Below are 18,422 nucleotides of genomic sequence, written 5' to 3' on the forward strand. Positions count from 1 at the left end.
GAACCATGTCCCTAAGCACCACGTCCAACCTCTCCTTGAGCACCCCCAGGGACGGTGACGCCACCACCTCCCTGGGCAACCCGTCCCAGTGCCTGGCTGCTCTTTCTGAGCAGAAATGTCTCCTCATTTCCAACCTGAACCTCCCCTGGCGCAACCCCCCCCCCCCCCCCCCCCCCCCCCCCCCGCCTTTCCCTCAGGATTGTCCTGGCTCGGGTAGGGGCGGGGTGCGGCCGGACTACAACTCCCGGCGTGCCCCGCGCGCGGTGGCAGCCACTTCCGGCCCGCCGGCGGGCGGTTACCGTGGAAACGGGGGGGAGGGGGGCACACGCTGACCTGCGCAGGCCGGATTTGGGATTTTTTTTCCCCATAGTTTTTAAGTTTTGTTTTGTTTCGTTTTGTTTTTTTCCAACGGTTGTTGGATGAGCTGCAGACAGAAGGAGGTGCGCTGGGGGTTGAGTAACGGCAGGCCACCTGAACAGAAGACCCTAAAAAAGCCTTTTTTAAAAAAATATAATAAAATAATTTAAAAAACCTCTATATGCATTTTGAAAGGAAATGTAAATAATAATAATAAACTTAAAACATAGGGAAAAAAAAGACAACCAGCAGGTGAAGCACTGGGGCCATGACGCCATCTCCCCACATCTTCCTGCCTCTGTGCACCCCTTCCACACCGCCCTCCCACCAAAATCCCCCAGGAGCCAGAAATGTCCCCAATTTCTGCCCTTCTCGTGCCACGATGCTGCCTGGTGGTCGCTGTATGAATTTACTCCTAGAAAAGTCCAATGGTGAGAGAAACCCTGTAGCTCTTACTGCTCCCACCACCATCATACTCCACCGGAGCAGGGCATTTCAGGAGGAAATAGCCGCTTTTCTTCCCTTTTCAGTCCCGAACTGTGTGATGACCTCACTGAAGACACTGATTTTGGTGCTCTCAGGCACAGCCAGGTTCTCAGGCAGCAGGTCAGGACCACGATGCTCTTACACTGGTCATTCACTGCACCAAACACCGCAGCTACGAACATAACCCATGCCTGGGCGTGCTGCAGCTCTAATATTTACCTCCTTGGCAAATATCACAGCTGTCACCTGCTGCCCATCAGCCCCGGTTCCCCACTGCAAGCTGACCCCACATTACCCACTTGGTCCTGCAGAGATCCTTCGGGCACAGCTGCCACCCTCCTGCCCTTGTCCACGCCCCGCCACCAGTACCTCACCTTGATGAAGCCCCAAAGCACCAAGCTTGTGGGTTCTCAGCAAACCCTGTCCCCAAAATGCACCCTGGGCATCAAATCAATGCCTCTGACCTCCCCTCTGTGGCCTGGGGAGCCGGTGTTACCGGTGGGTGCGGGTTTTGTCTCGCCCCAACGCCTCCACAGGCTTTTCCAGCCACAGGGAGCCGGGGGGGAATTTCCTCCTGCGTGCACCCAACTCCCTGGGGGCTGCTGGGCTGGCAGGGTGCGTGGCTTGCCTTCCTTCTCCTTTTTATTCTCTCTCTTTTTTTTTTTCTCCCCGTCTTTTTCCCCTCCCATAATGCCAAAGTTATTTAGTTTTTTTTTTTTTTTTTTTTTTTTTCCCCCACAGGTTCAGGTGGAGGTGGAGCAGCAGGAGGGAGGGAGGGACGGCCAACTCCTCCTGCAGGCCTGGCGCCCAGCGATTGGGGCGGCAGGGGAGCCCAGCAAAGGGCACGGGCTGAACCGGGGAGGGGGAAAAATAATAAATAATTATTAAAAAAAAAAAAAAAAAGGAGAAAAAAACTCCACCAAGCACTGGTCCGGCAGGTCCAGTCGGCTCAAGCGGCGCAGGAGGGAGGCAGCTGGCAGGGAGCCCGCAGCCTGAGGAAGCTCCTGAAGGTAAATGCAGCTCTCCGCTGCTTCCCTTTCCGCGTTGAGGTTGTCTCAGCCAGGGTTGGTAGGGTCTTGTCCTCTCCCCGCAAGCCCCACCACTCTGCTCTGGCTCCCCAGACAGTTTCCATCCCTGCTGCTTGCTCCCCTGCTGCCATGCCTCCCTGCCTGTCTCGCTCTCTCCATGGCCTTGCTCTGGGGGGGGGATGCCACAGCCCTGCCATGGCGCTTGGATTGCTATAAATCCAGTCTGTTACTTACCCCAAGACATAGGAAATGGAAGCATGCTACATGTTGCCCTGTGCTCCTTCTCCAGCCCTACACTGAGCTGCCCTCTGGGCACTCATTTTGTGCCCCAGAACAAAGGAGCCCCAGATGTGCCTCCCCATGGGACTAGGGAGGCGTCGAGGGCTTCCCTCGGCTCTCTGACCAGCCCACATTTTGATGGGACTTAATATTTGCAAGCATGAAACAATGTGACAGCGACCCATCTGGGCAGGACAACGCACGGGCTGAGCAACCCACCAGGCAGGGAAAGCCCCACGCCACCCCAATATAGCTAGGTAGGGGGAGGTTCATCTCCAGCCCCTGCTCTTCTGTCATGGAGAAACCCAGTTAATCACGGAGACACCCAGTTAATATTTCAGGTATAAATCATTGTTCAGCTGCTCAAGCGTTTCCTGTGTACCTTGACCCCCGACTTCACCTGGTGCCAGGGCTGCTGTGCCAAAGGGAAGCAAGGTGCCTCCGTCCCCACTCCCAGCAGCATCCCAGCATGGCTTCTCCGGGGACAAACTGGGTTTCATCATTTCAAAACCAGTTTGAGCGATGAAGGGCCGGGGCAAAGAGGCAGCCAAGAAGGATTTTTACCCCTGCTGGCCCCAGCAGTTATGCTGGGTGTGTTTACAGTCGCACTGACTTGCATAAACACTGGCAATGTGACGTCCTTGCTATTCCCACATCAGCCCCAGCAGGCACAACACCCGCACTGGGGGCTCTGCAGGCATCTGGGGACGGAGGAGCCCAACCCCACCACCAGGCTCTGCTTCATCGTTTGTTCCTGGTGCCTCTGCGATCTATCAGCAGGGTACGGGGTGTCCTCCCTGGTCCCCCTTCTTCCCATGGGTCGATTGCAGCCTCTGGTCGTGCGATGCCAGCCGGGGGCTGGTCCCCGAGACCCCCACATGCAGGGCACCTTGTGCAGCTGCGCCTCTCCCCGGGCACGGCCACGGGGCAGCACCACACCAAGCCTCCTAACGTGGCTGGGAGCACTGCACCCATTTAGATTAGCTCAACGGTATGAAGGCTCATGAGATAGGAAGCCCGTGCTGCTATAAATAAACCACCCCGTGGCTTACTTTGCAATTTCAATGGGCACCTTGGGCTGGAAGCAGCACCATGGCCAAGCCGCGCAGCACAGAGGAGGGTCCCCCACTTGCACACCCCAACGAGTGGCTGTGTTCAGATCGTGGCTCGTTTCCCCTCACCAGCCTCTGGCTGCTTTTAGCTGGTGGAACATTGTCCCGAAGCTATGTTTTTAATGTCCCACTGCCCTTAGTTGGTCATTAATCGCCTCCTGACCAGGAATTTGCAGGCTGTCAGTTAGCACTGTGCAGGCAGAGCAGGTGACTTAGTGGCTGTGCTTTGGCTTCACCCCACGGTGGCACCCACCACCCCGTGACCCAAATTGCTGCGGGGAGCAATAGGGCACTTGCCCAGCGTTGTGCCAGCCCAGCAAGGAGCACCCAGTGCTCACAGAACGGTTTCACAGCTCTTCCAGCCCCAGTCTGCCCCGCGGCGGCAGTGGCAGCAGCAGGAGAACTTTGCCCCCCCCCGGAAGACGGCACGGCGCAGGGGACCTCCTGTTGTGGGTGGCCCACCAGCAATGCCAGCAGCTGATCGCTCCTGACCATGGCAGGTAGGCTGCAAAATGAACTGTTTCACATATTTTCAGCTGGGAAGGACCCTGTGCTCTTGGGCATGGCGGAGGTCCTGCTTGTTGTTCTGGGAGTGGGTGAGGGGCTGTCCAAGCCCCAAAAACCGGCCCAGCCTGCTGCAACGCAGCTGCAATCAGTGCTCGCTGCCAGACCCCGGCGGCTGAGCTTGTTTTTCTGGGGAAGCCGGGATGCCTACGGGGCTGTCATGCTTTCCACACTGCCAGAAGCTGTATCCCTGATGGCTTTCCCCTCTGAAACCCCCTTCCCACTGTGCCCCCAGCCCTTTGCAGCGTGCCTCCTGAACTGCTTGTCCCAGCTGCCAACGAGACGCTGGCGCTGGCGCTGGGGAGCCGCATAGCGCTGAACTGCACCGTGCGCTGGGCAGCCACCGAGCACTGCCAGCCTGTCGCCGCCTGGACCAAAGACGGGCAGTGGCTGGGCAGTGAGAGCAGCCAAGACACCACTTGGTAAGGAGCCTGCCCCAGGGTACGTCTGTCTGTCTGTCTGTCTGGGTTGCCCAACCCACAGCAGCTCCTTCTCGCCCCAGGTTTGGCCAAAATGCCTCGGAGCACCTCCTCGCCACCATCCTGCAGGTCAACCTCACGCATGACGCTGACTTTGGGGTGTTTGCCTGCTGGGTCAGCAACGCCACAGCCACCTTCACCCTGCGGCGAGAGGGTAGGGGCGCACGGGAACCAAGTTCTGGTGGGGGCGGGGGGGGGGGGGAGACAACAAAGAAGGGACACCCACAAGGAGGGTGGTCACGCTCGGTGGCCGCAGTGGCCCCATGGGTATCACAAAGCAGGCACCGGGGGCATGGCTGCACGCTGGGGTGCAGACCACCATACGTTAAACCCAGAAGCCTGGGTCTGGAGCCACTGACTGCTCACTGTTCCCTTCCACATCATTTCAGAGGCCGCGGGGCACGTGAGTGCGGTGCTGGCAGCCCTCCTGGTCCTGGCCCTCCTGGTGCTGCTGGCTGTGCTCTACATCAGGTGCCGCCTGAGCGTGCTCCTCTGGTACAGGAACCACTATGGCGAGCTGGAGATAAATGGTGAGAAGGGTGCAGAGGACACGGTGCCCCCCTTAGGACAAGCCTCCCCTGGGCCGGGGGTCATCACTGTGCAAAGCCCCCCCCCCAGGATAGGCTCACCTTTTCCCCATGGTCACTGCCTCCCCAGATGGGAAGCTGTATGATGCCTACGTGTCCCACGCCACCGCCCCGGATGACCGCAAGTTCGTCCACTTCATTGTGAAGCCACAGCTGGAGAACCGCTACGGCTACAAGCTCTTCCTGGACGAGCAGAACATCCTGCCCAACGCTGGTAGGCACTGGCCGCCCACCCAGACCTTTGTGGGATGGGGCAGAGGGACAGTGCCAGCACCTGGGCTTGAAAATCAAGAGGGGACTTGGAAAGGGCTGAGCTGCTTGTCTCTCTCCCACCCAGAGCCATCGGCCGACCTGATCATGAACGTAAGCCGGTGCCGGCGCCTCATCGTAGTCCTCTCCGTGGCCTATCTGGAGCAAGACTGGTGCAACAGCAGCTTCAGGTACGAGCCTGCTCCTGTCAACTCCTGGGGGAGAGGAGCCGGTGGGCCCTCACCCTCCTGCCACATGCCTGACTCACAGGGAAGGCCTTTGGAGGTTGCTGGAGCTCTCCAAGAAACCCATCTTCATCGTCTTCGAGAGCCAGTACCGGGAGATCACGCACCCTGCCATCAGCCTGCTGAAGCAGCACAGGAATGTGGTGACCTTGCTGGTGTGGCGAGCTGGCTCCATGGTAAGAGCGAGGTCCCATCCTGCCCAGCACCCCCCTTTCTATCCCCGGTGCCCCTTTTTGTGTAAACTCAGTGATCAGGAGCCCCGTGCCACCACGGGGTGACCCCAGCTGAAGGAGCTGGGGCAGCGAAGCTTTGTCGCCGCGCTGCTGTGGCCACTCGCGTCTCAGAGCCGGGCTGTGAGCTGCTGTGCTCCATCCAGCAGGTTGGGCCGGTTTCTCTGCTGCTGCGCGGGCACGTTGCCATGCCGGGAGCACAGCTCTCACCTTGGCTGAGCTCCCAGCTCCGGAAAGAGACAGCCGAGCCCCACAGAGCCTGCCACAGCCCCACACGGGCTGGGCTTGGCTTTGCTGCAGCCCTAATTCAACTTGGTCCCTTCTTACCCCACGCAGACCCCGTCGTCGGACTTCTGGAAAGAGCTGTGCCTGGCCCTGCCCCGCAAGGTGTCCTTCCAGCCTACCATGGGGGACCCGCAGACCCAGCTGCAGGAGGACAAGGACCCCATGCTGATCCTGCACAGCAGCTACCTGGACAGCCGGGGGGACCCCCACCCCGACGGAGACCTGGGTGCAGGTTCGTGTCCTCCACCTCCCCTCCCATGGGGGACAGATGTGCTGGGGACACGGGGAGCCGTGCGCTAGAGGTCACCTGCCTGATGTCCCCTTGTGCTATGCACAAGGGCAGAAGTTTGTCTGTCCTGGGGTACAGAGGTGTTAATTTTATTGGCAGGGCCACGAGGGATCCTTCTGAGCCAGTGCCAGTGGGTTGGGGGGGGCAGAGGGACTGCTCAGAGCGAGCCAGCCTCACAGCTTGCCCCTTTGGACTACATTTACACTACTATAGGGGTAAGGTTGGCTTCAGCCAACACCTAACCCATCTCCCCAACTCCTTCCAGGCCTTCGTGGATGTCTTTTCAGAGGACCCCCACCTCCCCACGTCAGCAGCCTCGGGGTACCTGCAGCTTTGGCTGCCGGCACGCCGGAGGACACGCAGCAGAGGGATGGACACAGAGCCGAGATCGACATCTCAGACCTGGGCTCGCGCAACTACGGCGCCCGCACGGACTTCTACTGCCTGGTGACAGAGGATGACATCTGAGCAGGGCCACAACAGGGAAAGGGGGTGCCCCCTGCTCCGCAGGACTGCATGGATCCAGGCTGCAGCTAGAGGATCCCAAGCGCTGTGACTGGACCAGCACTGGGAAGAGAGGAGCTGGCTCCTTCTGGCAGCACGTTCTCTGCTTGGAAATCACCACAGGGCCTGGGCACCCTTGGGTGCTGGGTCCCCTTCCCTTGCCATGGGTGGAAGGGACATTTTTTCCATCTAACGGACAAATGTTGGGATTGGCGATGCCCTCCAAGAAGCAGTGTGCACTTCTGTCCCTTTTCTCCTCATGCCCCTGCCCCGGGGGCCTGGGCTGGAAAACCGATGTGAGCAGCTGCAGCAGCGCCGGCTGCGTCACCCAAATCCCAGTGGCAATAAAACGCTGCTGCTTGGAGCAGCTCTGGTCTGTCTGCAGGGACACGAGTGACACTGGTGGGCCCCCGGTGGGTGGCAGGGCACTGGTGTTCCCACCACATTGACTCAGAACAAAGAGGACGAGCATGATGGCACCGCAGGGCCAAGCTCCCCCACGCCAGCGTCCCGCGGGTCCTCTCTTCCCCTCCAGCAGGCGCAGGGGTGTTGTTCAAGGCCTTTATTTTGGGGATACACAGTGCTGGGGGAGCTTGTACACGGAGAGCTGGGGAGACAAACGCATTGCCTGGACCACGTTGGGCCCAGGTGTGCCAGGACAGCCGCGTCCAGGGCTGCTGCAGCCCCTTGTGGCAGCGCTGCCTGCTCTCCCCACCCCGCCTGCCCCCCACCCCCTGTACCTATACTCTACCCCGTTTCCCAGACAGGGCGCGCAGCACACCCCAAGCGCAGGGCTCCCCCTACCAGCCCTAAACCCACTGGCAGACCCAAGCAACCCCCAACCCCTCCCCGCACACCCCAACCCGGCCTCCACCTCTGCAAAGTGAGCTTTGGACCCACGCTGGCCCCGCTGGCGCCAGCCCACGCCGGGCAGCGAGGGCATCTCCCCACCCCATGGGGAGACACCGCCCAGCAAACACAAGCTGCCTGGCCCTGCCCGGATCCTGCTTACGCAGCACCAGCCCCAACCCCGAGCCCTTAACAGAGCAGCAGCAGTGCCCCAAACGGTCCCTGTGGGGTGCAGGGATGGGGACAGCCCACCTTCCCGCATCGGGGGCGCGGGCAGCCTCAGTCACAGCTCCACGTGGAGTCCCCAGCGAAGGGAGGACTGAGAACCACATCGCCGATGCCAGACCCAGCTCCTTACAGGCACGTAAGGAACCGCCCCTCGGAAAATCTGGGGAGCCAACAGCAGCCACCTTGGACCCCCCCAGCCCCGGCTCCCTGCATTGTGCAAAGCCCCGTCCCCATGCAGCCAGGGCAGGACTGGTGGCACAGGCACCCGGTACGCCGCCATCTGGGGAGCTCAGCCCTATTAGTGGGGGGGGAGCTGGAAGAGGAACTCCCTCAGAAGCCCCCCTCGCCACCGGCACTGCTTCGCAGGAGCCTCCCCAGAGCTTCTGCTCCTCAGCCAAGCCACGAGACGAGCTTGAATTGGCACAGGAAGGAGGGGGGGTGGCTTTGCAGCACCTGCGTCTCCAGCCCAGGGACAGGGTGGCCAGCAGAGGGGTGCAGGCACGAGGGGTACAAGGAGCAGCCGGGGACTACGCTACGCAGCAGGGGTCCTGTGGCGAGCAGCTTCCCCAGGGCGCAGGAGGCAGCGAGGAGCATCCCAGCAGGGAGAGTGAGGGCTGTGCAGTCCCTTCTCTCAGGGTTTGTCCTTACAGGCTGAGGAAGTCCTCCTTCCGGTACCCCTTCTGCAAGAGAACAGGCCACCCGTCACACGGCACGGGGACACCACTGTCCCCACTCTTCTAGGCACCAGCCACCAAGGGGACGGTGCTGTGGGGACGTCCCCACACCCTTTTGAGACGCAAAGACCTGGAGGCCAAGCGAGCTGTGTGCCTGGGTGGCTCGGTTTTCCAGGGTGAAGCCCCTGGCCTTGGCTCCCAGGGGCTCCACCCCGGGGCCCCGCTCCAGGATCCCGTCGGAGGGAGGTACGTACCACCTTGAAGTCCCGGTGGAGCTTGGTGTACTGCCACATGTTGCCCAGGAGGCTGGCCGCTGCTCTGGAGGACTTCTCGTTGTCTGAGCTGGAGCAGAGAGAGGCTGCAATGAGTTTTTGGGTACCACCAGGCACGGAGTGGTGCCCACCAGCCCACAGAAACCACCCCAGAAGGGCCAAGGACTTGGGGGAAAGAGGCAGAAGACTACAGGCTGGGTCCCACCACGACGGGCTGGGTGAGCAGTGCTTCTGACAGGGGAGGAGCAGTGAAGGGTGGCTGCAGCAATGGGCAACCCCACGGTGGGGTGTCCTGAGGAGGCTGTAAAGGGCCGGAGGCTGGCCTCAAGGCCACTCTGTGCTGCTCTGGGGATTCCCAACACCAAGGGAAGGGAGGCTGGTTGTGAGCCTCGTCCACCTCGCTGGAGCAGGGGAAGAAGGGGAAGAAGAGCAGGACTGGACCCCAGGTCCAAGCTGGGAGGGAGGAGCAGGCAGGGAGCTCCCACCTGTCCCTTCTCTTCTTGATGTAGAAGAGCTTCCTGAGGCCATCGAAGTAGACGATGTCGCGGGCAGCCATGGGGCTCTCCACCACCAGGTTGTTGAGCACGGCGATGATGTTCACGATAACGTCAGCAGGAGGTGCCTTGTCCCCAACGCTCCCCGGCAGCTTCTCAATCAAGTGGCTGACCACCTTGGTTGCTGGTGGGCAAAGGCATTACCTCAGAGTGGCCTAAGGGAAGAACCCTGCAGCCAAAAACCCCACGGACCAGGACCAGAGGTATCTCCAAGCCCCAGTTTTGCTCTCTGCAGTCTCTGCCGGGGTTCCCTGGCACCTGGGAGAGGAGCAGCCCATGGGATGGGTGAGGGGGGCAAGGACAAATCAAGTGAGATGCAGGGGTTGAGGCAGAGCAGAGCAGGCAGGAGGCGTTTGGTCACTGGGGACAGAGGACGGAGAGGACACCTCACATGCAGGCAGTCTGCCTGCCTCTAGCTGTAAGCTCAGCAGGCAGGAAGGTGCTGAGACACGCCCGGAGGTAACCAGAGGCCAAACCGAGGATCAAAAAGGGTGGAGAGCGTCCAGCCCCGGCCCTGCCCAGCCCTCCCTGGCACTCACACATCTCGTCCTTGTTGCGCGCGTGGCGGGACAGGTTGCGGATGAGCCCCGTCAGCGAGCGCAGCTGGTGGTGGTCGGCGGTGCGCACACGATCCAGGACAGGGTTCAGGATGCGCTCCTGCTCCAGGGCCAGCCGGCTCAGCACGCCCGCCCACTGCGGGGGCAAAAACACGCGGTGGAGGCACCCGTTAGGACCACCAGGCACCTGCCTCCTCCTGCCCCATTCCTCCTATTCGCCTTGCCGGATGACTGGGCTGGCGAGGAGCGTGGTGGCCACGTGTCCCCCCCCCAGGCATGGCAGTGACCAGCAGGAACAGCCCAGCGGGATGGGGCAAGCCCAGGGGACGCTCCCCTCCCGCGTCCTCACCCTGCGGTCCCCAGCAGTGATGTTCTGCAGGGCGCCTGAGGCCGCCTCGGTCGTGTGCTTGTTGAGCTCGCAGCGCTGCAGCAGCCGGTTGTAGATGCCCACGATCTGCGGGTTCCAGAGCCACTCCATGCCCTTGGGGTCCTTGGAGACCTCTGTGAAGGTGACGATGTCCGCGTTCAGGTAGTGCTGTGGGGACGGGGGGGGGGTGCAGTGTTAGACCTAGAGGGGTGTCCCCTCCACAGTGCCCCTTGCCGTTGGCGTCCCCCATGTGCACGGGCACCTCCAGGACCTGGCAGGGACCTGGCAGGTCACACCCTTCAGCGTGGGGGGGGGTTGGCACCCATTGTCACATGCAAGAGCCATCTGATTCACCCTCTGCTGAGCTCACCCGCGTGTCCCACCCAGCAGCCAAGGCCAGCGTCCACCTCCGCCCCGCTGTCATCACATCCACCAGCTGCTTCCCTGCCCCGGCTGATGCCGCTGTCACGGCACGAAAAGGGCCCCCCCAGAACCGCCCCCCCTGCCACTGACCTCGCGTGCTTTCTTGCTCTGGGGGCTGAAGCAGCCCACCAGCTCCCCCGTCATGGTGCCACCGTTGTTCCGGCGGTGGCCCTCCAGGCGCTGGAGGGAGGAGGGGGGCATTTCGTCGTACAGACGGTAGGAGAGGTTTCGCAGGACGCAGACTGCATTTTCCACGCTCTGGGGAGAGAAACGGGACATGGAGGGGTCAGTCCTGGAGAGCAGAGAGTGTGGGCACATCCCCTGGAGCGCAGTCCTGGGGGGTCCCTACTGGGATCCATGGCCAGAGTCACACCAATGGCACCAACGCTGGCAGAACCCCGCTGTGCCCAGTAAGCTTGGACATATCCAGAGCAAATCCAGGGGCTCACCTTGTCCTCCGACTTGCCCACTTCCAGGGAGCTGTTCACGTAGTGGATCATGGAATCCACCAGCCCGTGGCACTCGCGCATCTTCTGCCGGGTCTGCTGGCTGGCAGAGCTGAGATTCCTGCAGGGGGAACAGGGATCCATCACAGCAAGAATGGACTTGCCCCTGACCACCACCTCCTGGTGCCCCACCACTGCGAGGAAGGCAGCTAAAGCCACGGGGCTGACAACGCTTTGCCGTGATGCACCAGCGCTGCAAGGGATGGGGACCCCAGAAACAAGCCCTAGGGCCCTGGCTCGCTATGTTGGCAGTACAAGTGGTGTCTCTTTCCCCCCAGAACCTTTACCCTCAGCAGGAGTGGAGCTGGTGCAGAGCAGGTACCTGAGGAAGCCCGTGGAGTTGTAGAAGATCTCTGCCTCGGAGGGGTTCTGCTGGATGACGCCCGAGCCACCCAGCCCAGAAAGGGGGACCAGGACGAGGTCTGTGAGCTGCTCCAGCGTGTCCCGAGCCAGGCGATCCTTCAGGTTGTCGCTGGAGGAGAGATTCCACAGGATCCCTGCGCAGAGGAGAGGGATTCTCAGACCTGAGGGTGGCTGGAGAGCATGCCCACCCTGACCCACCTCCCCAGGGCTCACGCTGGCCACCTGCAGCCAGGCACAGCAACGGGACAGCTTGCGGCTGGGGTCACCACCCAAGTGGGTGCTGACGATGTAAAGTTGTCCCCACCAAGCATCACCCTGGCCTTACTCACAGCGGGGGTGGACCAGACCCACCTCCATGTGAGGAGGACCCCAGCCTGCCCCCTTGGCCACCTCTGACCTGTGACGTTCTTGCGGAGCTCGTCATCAGGCTCCCGCAGCGTCCGCATGAGCTCGTAGATGCCGTTCTCCTCCACCAGCGCCAGCTTGTTCTCGGCGTTGTCGTAGATGAGGTTGCGCATGGCGCCAGTGGCATGGCGCTGCACCTCCTGGTTGGGGCTGTTGAAGAGCTTCACCAACTTGGGCATGGCCTGGAGGCTGCGGGCCTGGGGTGGGAGAGGTCAGATGGGTTGAGAGGCCAATCCCCTCTCCCTTTCGATTGGGGTCTGGGGCTCCCCACACCTCCTTCACCCCTCCAGGAGCGCCCCACCACAGCAGAGAGGAGCAGGGGACCCGATGAAAGCAGGGACAGCCCCGTCCCCTGCAGGTGCCCACCTGCTTCTTGGCGTTGCTGTCACTGTAGCATTTGTGCTGGAGGTAGGCAGCGCCCAGGACCTGCAGGTTGGGGTCACTGGCTATCAGGTATTTCACCGCAGAGGGCAAGTCGATGTCGTCAAACCTGGAAGCCACAGGCAGATGAGGAAGAGCCCAGGCAGGGCATCCCCCAGGGGTCTTCTACCTCTGCTCCCCACCACATCCCACATCTCCAGGACCAGCCAACCCATCACACTCCTTCCTGTGGCCGAGTCAGCATCTTCCCACCCTCACATCTCAGGATGGGCTCCCGGCAGGAGATAAGGGCACATAGAGGAGATAAAGGCACTTAGAGGCCAACCTGCACCGTGGTACTATGGGGCTGAATCCTGCCAACCACCTCGCCTCTCCCGCTTCCCTTGCAGCAAGGTAATGCCAGGAGGGCCGGAGGGTTTTGCCCTAAACCAGCCGAGTGCCTAAGGAGGACACAAAGGACTCGGCTGGTTGGCACTCACCCTCCTGACTGGTGGGTGAGCAGCGTGCTGTGCCCGTTGTACATCTCCATGGCGCGTTGGTCCTGGAGGTGGTGGCCAGACTCGGCCAGGCTGCGCACGGAGGGCGCCCGGGAGCTGTGCTCCACCATGCCCATGTAGGAGCCCCCGATGCCCGCCTGCGAGGACGGCTGGATGCTGCCAAACGAGCTGGTGCTGAGACGGGAGCGGTTGTTGCTCTGGAAGCGCTGGAGCGTGCGCATGGCCGGTGCCCGGATGGTGCGGCTCTGGGGCACCTCGCCGCCATCCAACCAGTCGGAGGAGCTCTTCGCGTTGGAGCCAGCGCTCATCTGCCTCTCGAAGGTGTACGAGCGGGTGAAGCCGCCGTTGCCTTGGCTTTTGTAGAGGGACCGGTGGCCCATGGGGTCCAGCTGATCCGAGATGACGCTGTAGCGGTCGTCCGCAGCGGTGGGTGGCAGCGGCCCGTCAGCCAGCCGCAGGGAGCGCAGCGACAGCGTGTCGAAGCTCTGCCGAGCCCGGTAGTTGCGCTCGTGGAAGGAGCTGGGCCGCGGGGAGGTGTTGGCAGCCTGCGACATGGCGTAGCCGGTGCCGTAGGCCCGGCCCTTCGCTATGCCTCCGTTGCTGATGGTCGCCATGCGTTTGTGTGGCGTGAGGTCCACCGCTGACCGTGAGGACCAGCTGCTGCCCTTGAGTGTGCCAAAATCTTTCTTGGCCATTGACTGATACATCTGCAGGGCGGGGAGCACAGGGTTAAGGGAGGATGCCCGTGAGCCTGTCCTCTCAATCCCCACCACGAGCAGAGGAAAGGACACAGCCAAGAGCCCCCTCAGTGCTAAGTTACAACTAGAAAAGCTACAGCTAGAGGCTGGGCATCCCCAGCTGACCGGGAGAGGGGTCCCGGTGCAGGGAGGGGATGGTGAACCCCCCAGTACGTACCGAGCTTTTGGAGTCCAAGCCATTGCTCTGGGAGCGGGAGCTGAAGGACGGGCGCAGGGTCGTGCCATACTGACCGCCTGCGGGATGGAGGTTGGAGGCAGTGAGGGGCACACACAGGTCCAAGCAAGCGGGGAGGCATTTGGGCAGTCTGAGACCGATGCTGCGCCCCTACCCTGCTACCCTAGGGGTAACAGAGCCCCGCTGGGAGGTGCGGTGGTGCCAGGGCAGTGGCAAGAGGGATGAGCGAGTCGGAGGACTGGGGATGTGCCTGCCTTCCAGCCACGGAGAGCCGGAAGAGGCCGTGGAGACAGCGCGCCTCCCACGGCCTCCCTGCCTTTCATCGTGCCCCGACGGCAAGAGGAATAATTGCTACCTTGGCAGGGACACGGTGGCTCAGCACAGCTCCCCCTTGGCCTTACCCGGGCTGGGATCTGCGCTCAGAGAGCCTGCCGTGCCCTGGCCGGGACGCTTAGTCATGGCCTCCTGCTGCGGGAGGCTGCGGAAAGCACAATCCTGCCACCACAGCCCGCCGGGTGGCCGTCAACAGCGGAGCTGTGGCTTGGGTGCCACCAGGTGTCGGAACGGGGACAGCTGAGGACGGGGACAGCTTTGGGGCTTGGGGGGTGAGCAAGGCAAGAGCTGGGAGCCCCCAAAAGCCAGTCCCAGGGACGGGGCACGAGGGAGGATGGGGAGACCCTGCCACTGCTGTGGCCGCAACGGGAGCGAGACCCGCACCCACAGCCAGCCTCGGTGAGCCCAGGGGTGCTGCGGGGGCTCTCCCCTCGCCACGGCGCAGCCCAGGGCACAATGGGGAGAAGCAACAGGGCGGAGGCCACGAGCTCAGACGTTAAATGGAGGCGCTTGGAGCCCGGCCAGCAAGGCGAGACGCCGCTGAGAACCCAGGGACGGGGAAGGCACAGCCCGCAATCCCCGGGGAGCCCAAAGCGGGGCGCGGGACCCCGCTTCCCTCGGGGTGTGGGGGGAAACTGAGGCACGGGGAAAACCTGCCCAGGCTTGACCCGCTTTGCTCCAGGGCATGGGGCAGGTATGGGCACGGGACTCTTGCAGAGGCACACGGAAAAGGGGAACCCCCCACCTCCCCCAGAATAAAAAAAGCCACCTCGCGGTCTCCCACCTCTGCCATCGACCTGGTCGAGCACGGCGGCCTCGGGGTGCGCAGCGGCCGCCTGCCCCCGCAGCAGCATTCGGATGCGGACCTGCTCCTGGACGCGGGCGTTGCGCAGCCTCTGGGCCTCGGCTGCCTCCCGGCCTCGGCCATCCAGCTGCCGGTCGGAGGGCAACGCCAGCGAGCAGACGCCGGCCTCGGGCTGCAGGGCCGAGAGCAAGAAGTTGTTCGTCTCCTGCATGGCGGTGGTGGCGGCGAGCGGGGCCGAGGAGAGCGGGGCCGCCCTACGACGCAGGTGAGCACGGCAGGGCGGCGGCGGGGCCTTCCCTGAGCCGTAGGGAGGCACCCGGCCCGCCCCGCCGCCGCCACGCCTCGGCGGCCGCCGCTTGAGCCCAGGGAGGACAGGGCGGCCGCGGGCCCCCCGCCGCCATCGAGGCCCCCCGAGAGGTGCCCACAGGTGGAGGAGCCAAGGGGCGGCCTCGCGGGGACGAGGGCGTGAGGGGTGTGGAGGCTGCCCGAAGGGGTCTGGGGGAGGACGTGCCTGAGGCTGCCATGACTCCCTTGGCAGGCTCCCCATTAACCCCCAGAGCCTCAGAAGCTGCCCTTCCAGTAAGCCCCAGACCTCCCCATTAATCCCCGGACCCCTGCATTGACCCAGCAGTGAGACGTGGACCCCTACGTGGTCCTGCCAGCCGACCCTTGGGGAGCCCCTGACCCCTGGGCAGCCTCCCTATTGACCGGCAGACCTTTGTGTGGTCTCTGTGCTGAGCCCTGGACCCCAGCATGGATCCACCAGTGAGACCTGCACCACCCCATGGCCTCTCTAGTCAGTCCCAGAACCCCAGACAACCCCCCTGGAGAGCCCCAGCCACCCACATTGCAGCTCAGAAGGGTTTTGGACTACCAGTTAGCCCCCTTCTTGACCCCTGGTCAGTCCCACCAGTGAGCCACAGACCTTCACGTGGCCTCTCCAGTGAGCCATAAACCCCACATGGACAACCACTGATCTCCCTCACAGCCCCGCATCACCTCCCAGCCAGCCTCAGACCCACAGAAAACCTCCTTAGATAGCCCCAGACCCCCAGGTGGCCTCCCAGGAGAGTCCTGGACCCCCAGACAGCCTCCCCATTGACCGGCAGAGCACCCGGCAGTGAGCTCAGGACCTCCACGTGGCCTCCACAGCCAGTCTCGAGCCATCTCCTCGGAGAGCCCCCAGGTCCCTGGCAGCCCCTTAATGCTGACCCTCACCCCCAGATACCCCCCACCCCAGCTGGGGCACAGGGCTGGCCCACCAGGGGGCTCCACGGCGGGCTCGGGGCAGTAATTAGGGGCCAGGTTCTCCCTGCTTTGCTTTTCAAATCAGCCAGGGAATTAAACAACAATAATAATAAATAAATAAATAAAAAGGGGGCAGCTCAACGCCGCCGGGCTGGTGCCTGTGAGCACGGAGGCAGTGGACGTGGGGTGACTCAGCCGCTGCCACGCACAGGCACTAATTAGACTCGCCCCACCCACCCAGCCACCCTGGCCGACCCCAGCTTGGGGGGCACGCCTGCTTTTCCCCAGCCCAGCACGCTCCCGAAATCCCCACGGCTTTGTTTTGTGCCAGGCTGTAAACCACCGCTTTCCCCTCTGCCCAAGTTCTTTCCCTTTCATGCACACTCGTGAAGCGAGCTGTGTACGTTCTCAGCCTCGGGACGGGGTTGGAGCGGGACCGCCGGTGTCCGCGGTGGCTTCGGTGCTCAGTGTCACTGCTCTGGCCCCGCCTGGCAGAAGCGTCTTGGGGTTTGGCAGCTGGTGAGCTGGCCAGGGCGTGCAACACCCAGCGATGACAGCTCCAGACGGCAGCTTTTGTGCTTCGGTAGGAGGGGGAAAAGAGCGAGGAGGAATGTGCAGCCGTCAGCAGGAGCAGCGGCTTATTCTGGGCGGGAGAGCGTTTCATGGCCAGGCAGCCTGTCCTCTGCTTTGATGTGGTCCCTGGCGCTGGTGGCTGCAAACCCCAAAACCCCAGGGCCACCGCAGCACCGTGCCCTGGGACCGATGACCCCCCCACCTCCCCATCTCTCCCTTGGGGGGCTTTGTAGGTTTGAGGATCACACCTGATGCTTCCTTTTTGGGGTCTGCAGCCCTAAGGAGACCCCGCTCCCGGCTCCATGCCCACCTTGTGCCACCCACACGGGTACACTGAGTCTAGCAGAGCTCGGCAGGGCGCTCCCAGCCTGCATGAATCACGTCCCCCCCCGCCCCAGGAGCAGGCGGTTCGCTCCCCGTGCAAGTTGCTGCTTGCTCGCGGCCCCGCGCCAGGCTCCGAGTGACTCGGGGACACCCCTCAGGCATGCCTCCGCACCCCCAAAGCGGGCAGCCGGGGCCCTGCAGCCCAACAAAATCGTTCAGATCGGACACTTAGAAGGAAAAACAGCAGCAAATCGGCACAACCTTCCTATCTGGAGCAGAACCAAGGAGATGTGGCCACAGCCAGAGCGACGCGGGGATGAAAAAACTCTGCGGACACACCAAAGCAGCTGCTGGCTCGCACCCTGGAGGCACCCCCGTCCTCTCCTCTGTGCCGTGACTAACACCATGTCCCCCGCGAGACCTCCATGCCCAGGTGCAGGTTGTCCCCTCAGCCCCACTGGGTGCCTGTCCCTAAAAGCAGGTCTCCTGGGAGCCTGTGGCTGCTGGTGCCACCGGCGGTTCAGACCGGGAGTGGCTGACGGCACCGCAGTGCACGTGGGCCTCCCTGCCCGCAGTGTCCCTGTGACAGCGGGGACACCGAGGCACGAGGATGTTTGGGGAGGGACAGAAAAGCTGCTTGGCCACAGCTGGCCGGGAGCTGGCAGCTGACGAACACATCATCCAGCATGAGCTGTCCCTTGCCACCTGGACGAGCTGCCTGTGGGGATGCCAAAGGGTGGCTGACGCCACCAGCTCATCCCAGTGGGACCCACAGCCCCTCAAGACAGTGACAACCTGCACTGGGGACAGCCACACGTGTGTGAGACCGGCCAGCACGTACCTTGTTGGGTGGCCCTGGAGGGCCGGTGCCCTGCAGCATCCTCCCGGCCAGGCGCGCGCCCCTCCGGGTGCTTTCGGGGGAGCCGAGCACCGCGGTGCGGGGTCGGCGTTGCCGTCTGTGCTGTGGCGGGTGTGGGGCCGCGGCAGGGCCCGCCCCGGGAGCTTACCCAACCAGTCTCTTCACCGTTGTTTTGCATGTGCGCTCAAAAACCCGCTTGCCTCACAGCCAAGTTTGTGCTTTTGGGGCTCGTGACGAGGCTTCGGCTCTCGGTAGCTCTGCGACTCGCCATCAGTGGGGTTCCACGCGTCCCCCAGTCCCAGTCACCTCCACCACGGTCCCAAAAGCCCTTCTGTCCCCCACCACCGCGTCCCTTCGGCTAATGCGTCCTTCCCAATGTGGGCCATCGAACCCCCCCACCCAGCACAGGGCGCCCCTGGGTGCAACAGGGGGCTTCCGAAGAAGACAAGAGGGAGCAGAAGCAGGGGAGGGGGACACAGCTATTGGGGCAAGGAGCTCCCCCCTGCCCTAGAGGCTCCCGGGGAGCATGTTTGCATGTGTGGGATTGAGCAGGAGCCCTTTGAAGCCCAGATAAGCC

The 18,422-nt window shown here is 62.7% G+C and overlaps 2 protein-coding genes across 3 annotated transcripts; one reads left to right on the forward strand and one right to left on the reverse strand.

Annotated features, from left to right (window-relative positions):
• The first annotated feature begins 1,617 nt into the window (after nt 1–1,617).
• Nucleotides 1,618–7,074, forward strand: LOC118157429 (single Ig IL-1-related receptor-like). The gene is made up of 10 exons (XM_035311736.1): nt 1,618–1,853; nt 3,625–3,762; nt 4,062–4,248; nt 4,329–4,459; nt 4,695–4,835; nt 4,963–5,106; nt 5,230–5,332; nt 5,412–5,562; nt 5,953–6,133; nt 6,456–7,074. The coding sequence occupies exons 2-10, from the start codon at nt 3,756–3,758 to the stop codon at nt 6,656–6,658; spliced, it is 1,248 nt and encodes a 415-aa protein (XP_035167627.1). The 5' UTR covers nt 1,618–1,853; nt 3,625–3,755; the 3' UTR covers nt 6,659–7,074.
• A 1,006-nt stretch (nt 7,075–8,080) lies between these two features.
• Nucleotides 8,081–15,755, reverse strand: LOC118157428 (plakophilin-3-like). 2 transcript variants are annotated; one of them, XM_035311734.1, is made up of 13 exons: nt 14,806–15,755; nt 13,686–13,762; nt 12,753–13,477; nt 12,259–12,382; nt 11,885–12,089; nt 11,447–11,621; nt 11,068–11,185; nt 10,709–10,876; nt 10,178–10,363; nt 9,811–9,964; nt 9,203–9,395; nt 8,700–8,787; nt 8,081–8,451 (listed from the first exon to the last, which is right to left on the reverse strand). In XM_035311734.1, exons 1-13 carry the CDS (start codon nt 15,386–15,388, stop codon nt 8,416–8,418), a joined length of 2,832 nt encoding a protein of 943 aa, XP_035167625.1. In that variant the 5' UTR covers nt 15,389–15,755; the 3' UTR covers nt 8,081–8,415. The 2 variants fall into 2 exon arrangements, with proteins under 2 accessions (XP_035167625.1, XP_035167626.1); XM_035311735.1 differs by having other exon boundaries at nt 14,821–15,754.
• Between the last annotated feature and the right edge of the window lie 2,667 nt (nt 15,756–18,422).

The sequence above is a fragment of the Oxyura jamaicensis genome (assembly GCF_011077185.1).
Source record: "Oxyura jamaicensis isolate SHBP4307 breed ruddy duck chromosome 5 unlocalized genomic scaffold, BPBGC_Ojam_1.0 oxy5_random_OJ106705, whole genome shotgun sequence".
NCBI classification, from domain to species: domain Eukaryota; kingdom Metazoa; phylum Chordata; class Aves; order Anseriformes; family Anatidae; genus Oxyura; species Oxyura jamaicensis.

Excerpts from the sequence above, each read along its gene's own strand:
- LOC118157429 (XM_035311736.1), top strand. Across the intron at positions 5,333-5,411 it reads TGGTGCAACAGCAGCTTCAG|GGAAGGCCTTTGGAGGTTGC; the intron begins GTACGAGCCTGC and ends CCTGACTCACAG. Across the intron at positions 6,134-6,455 it reads CGACGGAGACCTGGGTGCAG|GCCTTCGTGGATGTCTTTTC; the intron begins GTTCGTGTCCTC and ends AACTCCTTCCAG.
- LOC118157428 (XM_035311734.1), bottom strand. The coding sequence starts at position 15,388 with ATGGGGAGCCTGCCAAGGGAGTCATGGCAGCCTCAGGCACGTCCTCCC. Across the intron at positions 13,763-14,805 it reads CAGAGGTGGGAGACCGCGAG|GCGGTCAGTATGGCACGACC; the intron begins GTGGCTTTTTTT and ends TCCATCCCGCAG. Across the intron at positions 12,383-12,752 it reads CTCACCCACCAGTCAGGAGG|GTTTGACGACATCGACTTGC; the intron begins GTGAGTGCCAAC and ends TGTGGCTTCCAG.